Raw genomic sequence first — 7,749 nt, 5'->3', positions numbered from 1 at the left:
TTTCTCAAGCTTACGTACAGAGATACGGATTCAGAAGGGAAGTGTCCAGGACCCTGGTATTGTTACGTTTGGGGAAGCATGTTGAAAATAGTTGTTTCTAATACAATGAGACAATTGATAATTCGTCTTTTAAGAAACCTCCAACTTGCCAGGTATGGTGGAGTACACCTTTAATCCTAGCACTTGGGAAGCAGAGGCAGGTAGATCTCTGTAAGTCTGAGGCCAGCCTGGTCTACATAGCAAGTTCCAACCAGGGCAACATAGTGAAATCCTGTCTCAAAGAACAATAACAAAACAAAAACAAAATTCAAAAAAGAACAAAGAAATCTACAACTTTATTATACAGCTATATTTTTCTTATTTCCTTATAACTTAAAATAGTTCCAGCCTACTACAAAAACATATTCTCTAAGTGTGCTATATCTGAGATATCTCTAAGAATTGTAATATAATAGACATCCATTTTAATCTTTAGTAACGTTTGAATAAAGGGCCTACATACTCATTGTAAAGCACATGCTTATGAGGTAAGTTTTATAAACAATTTTAGATTAATGCAAACAAAAAAATCTACAAATACAAACATCAGGATTTTTCAAATTCTTCAGTTCTAACCCCCTAATCCAAATATCATTTATTAGGCTCTGAAAGCAATGGATATTCATAATATAAAGTTGTAACAAATATCAACCTTTTGTATACTTATTTCACTAAACATTTGCTAGTGTTTCACAATTAACTTTTGGGAATGAGTAATATCCTAAAATTCAGACATTAGGGCATCTATTTCTTTAAACTTGTTGGTTATGCTCTCAATGCACTCTCCAGCTTCCAGTCTTTCCCCATCAATTACAAGGCAGTCTTCTTCGTTGTAGCTCTGAAATGGACTGCCTGCAGGAACTTCAGGGCTGTGCTGAGATAACTGCAAAAACAGCCATGGAATCCATCAGAACTACAGAGAATTCAGTTGATTATTTGAAAAACTATAGTCATTCCTCAAGCCACAGCAGTGTACAGTTTTCTCCCAGGTGGGCAAATGATGAACCCCGTGCAGTACAACATGAATTAAACATGTCTGTGTAAGGCTAAGCTGTAACTTCGGTTCAAGTTCTTTTCTTCAGCACTATCCACTTAAAGTTTTTTATTCATACTCTGGAATAGTGTGGTCATATTAATTCTGAGTTTTTTATATTGATTTGTCTTTCAATATAAATTAAAATGGTTTTAGTCACATTTTCTGTAGTCATCTTCCCAAAAGTATCCACTGCATCTACAAAAAGTAATCACATGCTCTAGCTTAGTTAGGAAGGGCGCTAGTAAGACTAATGTGTGCACTCATGTACAAACGTGACACTGCTTCAAGGTTCTTTAAAGGTAGGCTAACTTTTCATGCAATTCAAAGGGAAGAAAGGAATATACATGAATACACATGTAGTTCACAATATGAAATGTACCTTTTAATCAAAATAATTATACAGTATACTTCATTTGTATATGGATTATTCAATTAAAAATCAGGTGGGGGGCTGGAGAGATGGCTCAGCAGTTAAGAGCACTGACTGCTCTTGCAGAGGACCTGGGTTTGATTCCCAGCACCCACATGGTGGCTATGAACCATCCTTAACTGCAATTCCAGGGGAATCTGAAGCCCTCTTCTGACCTCTGTGGCATTGCACGACATGGGTGCACTCACATATGTGCAGGCAATACACTTGTACACATAAAATAAAAGTAATAAATAAAATATTTTTTAAAAGTCAGGTGGAATCATAAAAATCTGATTCACTTCCTCTATTGCTCACCAAGCCCAGGCCTGTCAAACAGCACTAATATTAGCTCAAGAAGAACACAATTAGTGAGGGGCCTGGACTGAGGAAAGCCATCTTGTAAGGCACACAGGAAAGAGTTTGGTTATCCATGGGTGCATGTCTCTTCCATCTTCATCATTGTAAATGCTTGAGGAAATCAAAGTTTCATAGGTAAAATGAGTGCTGAAGATATCATCCAATTTACGCTTCTGAAAAGAGCTCACACAGTATCTGCTCAGAGTCAACATAGTCTGGACTTTAAAATTATCTAATGACTATTTTCAGTTTGTTTAGCTTATCAGAGGACACCATCTCCTAAAAAACAAATCCATCTCCAATTTGAAGTACAAGCTGCATTAATTTTCTGTGGAAATCATGAAGAAAAAAATAAAGAAAAGAAAAAATTCCAGGGGTGATTATTTCTTTACTTTTGAAGTGGAAATTGCTCCAGCTTTTGGTTGGCCTTATTGCTGCTCTCCTCATTAATGGGGAGCAAGGTTTCAAACACCCTGAACCTGGCAGGAACCCAGAAACACAAGCTGTGTGCAGAGCATTTCTTAACAGCCTGCAGGAGGCACTCACCTGGCAGCAAGTTAAAATAATTAAACTTTCACAATCCCTTAGTGCCTTTTGAAAGCATAAAATAATACAAGACTCTAAAACAAAAGAAATCCCTGCATGGGGATGTATTAAAACTATGTATTTTACCATAAGAAATAAAAATCAGAAGTAATTTTCTATTCTATCAAGTTACTAATTCTAATAGCAAAACAGAAGTCAATTTTGTGGCTATAAAAGCTCCAGGACATCACTATAAAAATCAACCAGGCTGTATTTTTGAAAAGACAAACTACTAGAGGTGGAAAAAAAGTCACATAAAACCATGCAGTGCTCAAATCAAGCACACAATTGCTAGAAAAGGCTAATTTTTATATTAATTATGTGCATACATGCCATTGTCATCAATCTATATATCTTGTTCTGCAAAGGTACAACCCATAAAGAAAAGCAAATCACTTAAAAAGGAACCTTAATCAGAAAATGGCATTTATAGTGCATGCAAATTCAGGTAAAAGTGATATTTCTGGTGCTGATCAAGGAAGCTTACCATATTTTTCAACTCAGTAGGAGTTGACATTCATTTCCCTCTAACACACTTATTTCTACAGTGATAAATCCTGTATGGTTTTTTAATTTCTAATTCAATAAAAGAAGTGTTAAAAAGATTCATTTTTATCTGCCTACCCATAACTCCAGGACTTGGGAGTTGTAGCTGACGCAGGAGGATCAGAGTTTAAGGCCAGTCTCCACTACATGGAGAATCTGCACCACCCATGGAGACCCTATCTCATAACTACAGATGGAAATAAAGCCTAGGCTCATGTTGATGTCTTCATACTTGCTAAATATCTAAATGAAATCATGCAACTGGGCAGTCCGACAAAAATGTATGGACTACTTGCCTATTTATAAATTGATCTTTTACTGAGAAGAGACTGGTGAGGATGCTAGTGGCTCTAAGTGAGAATGGGGAAACAAGAGATGATCTGAGCATTCATTTTCTCTGAAAACTACCACTGTCAATTCTCACCTATGACAATAGCTGACCCAAGGTGTCTGGGCAGATGCTAAGCACATATCCCAGTTTGTCTTATCTAATTCTTAAGTCCTCTGAAGCAGGAGATAACTAGCTGTCAAATTAAACAAGTCCTTCATAGCAGGACCAATATTTGTATTATCAATATAAATAATATAGCAATGACGATTAAATTTACTATATTTGAGATTCAGTCTCTGTGTACTCTCTTGACTCTGGGCACACTATCTGAATGTATGAATGCAATGAATATATGAACCCTTAAGGCTACTGAGAACTATTTTTCTCATACTTACCTACTGCATTGCTGTTCTATATAAATGGCCTTGGCCTTTTATCACAAACTCTCATTTTATTTGTGGAGATATTGGATAAAGTAAGCACACATGGCCTTTATGAGTACAGCATAGTTGACAAAAAGAAAAAAGGAGATAAACCTAGATATGAATGAAAAAAACTCATTGAGAAAAATCTACCTGTTTTATTAATACTGAAGTTTTTCCTTGATAGCAGTTATCTTAGTGCAGGAACCAGACAGGGAAGATTTTCCAGAAATCTGCTCCCCCTTTCTAGAGACTCACTATTGTGTCCACTTCTCTTGCCTAAATGATCAGAAATATGGGAGAAGTCTGTGGCTGTTCATCTTAATTGTCAACTTGTATGAATGAAGAAATCCTAATAGGAATATGTTATTTAAAGAATAGGTAAGTCAGCTAGGGTATTTCTAGAGAAAGTTAGATCATGGATGCTCTGAGCTAATCAACATATGAACTCTATAAAAGATTCAGCATATAGCTATAACCTAACCAATAGATGAATCTCTTGATGGATATGCAATACAATGGCACTATCTATTGGTAAATGGGGACAGGAAGAAGGTGGGGCTCATGTGAAGAAATGAGTTACTGGAGACATGTCTTTGGGGCTATATCTTGCCCTGGAACCCCTTCCTGCATTTCCTTTCCTCTGCTTCCTGGCTCACCACGATATGAACAGCTCTACACCACTATGACCTTCCTATCATGATGGACTGACTAACACCCTGAATCCTCAAGAAAAATAAATCCTTCCTGTTATAGGTCATTTCTTTCTGTCAGGCATTTTATAAGTGTAGCCACTACAGGGTCTCTCTACGCTGGTCTACAGGGGTCCCCTACATCTTTCTTCACTCCAAACCCGAAGAACTAAAATTAAGACCGTCTCAACTTAAAAAAACATTTTGGCAACACTGGTAGATGTTGTCTGATTTCTTGACAGGCTACTAGTTTATCAACATCATGATAATCAAGGACTCAAGTTTCAGATGTGAAGAAAGTAGCATATATAATTAACATGTACAATCAGAAATAATTCTGTGCTTTACAGACTCTGAAGCTGCTATTTAGGCCTGATGGCAACCGTCGATGTTACCTTTTCTCCTGCACACGTCTCTTCTCCGTGCTCCTTCTCTGACTCATCAGGTGCTCCTGCAGGTTCTTGTGCTTGCTGCAACATTTTCTCCAGCTCTTTTAGTAAATCTTCTGTCTCAGAGACAACTAAAGACAACCGCAAATATAAGATGCTACGTCTTTAACCCACTTGATCTAATTAGTAATCGTAACCGCCTGGAAAGAAGGAATTTTCTAAGTACTACAGGGTAAAGAAAATCCTTCAGATATTTTTAATTTTTATGTTTTAATTAGAATATAAAGGTTTCCTTGTGCCTTTTCACACATGCTTAGTTTTGGTTATCATACAGTTTTTATAGATGATCTCTGTTTGATGCAAAATCCTATTATGAGTTTTCAGGTGAAAGTTTTGTAGGTTTTTAAAAAGTGTAACTAATATTCTTACTATGTATACAGCATAAAATATTTTTGGAATATACAGATCTCATTTGAAATTACTATGTATTTTTTCTTAATTAGGACCTCAGGGCACCAAACTCAATCATGTTATTTATAAACCAGCAGACAGCATTTTTTTTTTTCTGTAATGGGCCAATGGGCAAATATTTCAAGCTTTCTGGAGGAGGTGATCTTTGAGACTACTCAGTTCTGCTACTGTAGCACAATCATAGGCACATACATAAACAAATGAGAATGGCTATGTTCCAATAAAACTTTATCCTAAAAAAGGTTAGCTGTTCCTGGCTTGTGAGTCAGTTTGCCAATCTGTATTATGGGCCAGTAAACTATTGCTTAAAAGGAGGAGCCACATAATTAACTGGCTAAGATAAACATAGATTCATCCATTCTTTTTTTTTCAGTTTTCATATGTGGGGGGGTGCCTTTGTGTGTGTGGTGAAGGGGGGTGGTTGGCAGAAGGAGGCACATGTACTGCGAGTGCATGCCTGTGGAAACCTGAGGTTGATGTCGGGAATCATCCTCCATTGCTCTTTGGCCTTATTCATTGAGGAAGGGTCTCTCATTCAAACCCAGAACTCGCTGAAACAACTAGTCTCGCTAGCCAGCTTGCTCTGGGGATAATCCCCTTCTGAGGCTGGAACTACATATACCCACAGGATATATGTGGGTTCAGGGGAGTCCAACTCTAGTCCTCACTCTTAGGTGGCAAACACTTTAACTCTGAGCCATTTCCACAGCCCCATAGGCTGATCCATTCCTAATCCAAATGACAGCATGTCTTAAATTGCCCAATCTGATTTTAAAAAGAAAACACCATATTTATGGTTTCTCTGTATTACTATGAAATAAGTAGGAAAAAAGTTAACTGTTCATTGAATATGTTGACATAAAATGACTCCCTCCAAAGAAAAACAAACCTAATATAACTATAGGATTGGATTCTTAATAACACTAAGCATTTGAATTTTTATTTAAGTAAAATAGCATTTTTATTTGACACAGTCTTAATGAAGCAAAGATCTAAAAAAAAATAGGCCACATGTAGCTTGCTGTACTGCACCAGAGACAGATGGAGAATCTGAGAGGCTTCCAAAGGCAACATCATTTGGAGGGAAAGGCATGCCCTTCGCCTTCACTCTGATCACTACGATCTGATGTACCACCCCTATTATCTACCGTTTGGGCGGGTCACCAAAAATCACACCAGGTAGAACAGCTAAAGGTACAAGGAAGAATCAAATGTATCCAAGAAGCACAAAGAAAGAAAATTTAAATTCTGATGAAACTATTAGTAATAGTACTGGATGAAATCATGGCAGTTGTGAAACAAAGCTTCCCTTTCTTGGTTGTTGCTGCAGTACTGGAATGAATTTTCATTTTACATTTTATACATTATAGTCTTCTCTATAGAAATATGTTGGCCAGCATTTCTTTACTTAAACACTTTTACATTCAATCAACAAATATTTACCACATACCTACCATTGATCAGGAGCTCAGGAAAATAAGCTTAGACTAATGAGCCCTCCTCACCATAATCTCTTCTCAGTCAATCCTAGGCTTACTTTCCAAATGGAAAACTTCTTTCAAAACAACTTGTAAGATGCTTTTTTCTACACTTTGGAATAAGCTCTCATATTTAAAAGCAAAACAAACAAGAACTACAGTTAATATGTTAGTTACTTCCAAAAAAAAAAAATCTCTGTTTTCTTTACTTACTGATAAAGTCTAAGGCAACAAAATGTTCCATTGTAGACCAGTGGTATTCAGAGTTTGATGGGCCTAAGACTCACATGGGAATTCATCCAAAAACATAGATACATCATGTCTATTGAACTCAAATTTTCTAGAGGAATATGATTGTACTGAAGCATGTTGAGTGAAATTAACATCCAAATTTGGTGGATTTTTTATGTTTGTGTATGTATGTGTGTGTATTGCACAGGCACATATGCATGTGTGTGCATGGGTGCCACAGCACACATGTAAAGGTAGGAGGGAAACTTTCAAGAGTCAGTTCTCCCCTTTCCCTTGCTTAAGCAGGATCTCTAGCATGGTTTCTGAGTGTCGTGAAAGCCAAGCTAATGTCAATCCAATTCTGTGTTTGCTTTCCATCTCACAGTAGGATTGCTAGGATTATAGATTCACTTCACTGCATCCAGCTTTTTAATGTGGGGTCTGGGAACTGAACTCAGAATGTCAGGCTTGTACCACAAATGCCTTTACCCACTGAGTCATCTCCATGGCCCCAATTTTGGTACATTTCTTATTAGTAACCTATTAATTCATAGATAATTATTTCTTGTTACCCTCAGGCTTTTCAATTAGTTAACTAGTTCTACTTAGGATTTATTTTTCTCATGTATGTATTTTATAGTTTATAACTCAGTTACCCAATTCTTCATCAGAAGAAATAGAAGCATATGTTGTACAAATAGCATTTGTCCACTGATATCAGTTTTATTCTCATCTAACTTATTTTTTTTCATGAGATTTG

At 36.7% G+C, this 7,749-nt stretch overlaps 1 protein-coding gene across 1 annotated transcript in view; it reads right to left on the bottom strand.

The window, feature by feature from the left end:
* Nucleotides 1–392: 392 nt before the first annotated feature.
* Nucleotides 393–7,749, bottom strand: part of Zcwpw2 (zinc finger CW-type and PWWP domain containing 2) — a gene marked incomplete in the record, with an annotated part of 165,116 nt that continues 157,759 nt past the window's right edge. Inside the window, 2 exon segments of the mRNA XM_029567035.1 lie at nt 393–922; nt 4,816–4,940. Of these exon segments, the coding sequence (XP_029422895.1) occupies nt 761–922; nt 4,816–4,940 (287 nt within the window).

This window comes from Nannospalax galili, unplaced genomic scaffold, assembly GCF_000622305.1.
Source record: "Nannospalax galili isolate Female #2095 unplaced genomic scaffold, S.galili_v1.0 scaffold419, whole genome shotgun sequence".
Classification (NCBI taxonomy): domain Eukaryota; kingdom Metazoa; phylum Chordata; class Mammalia; order Rodentia; family Spalacidae; genus Nannospalax; species Nannospalax galili.
The sequence above is the reverse complement of the archived record's forward strand: the minus strand, read 5'-3'. Positions and strand labels throughout refer to the sequence as shown.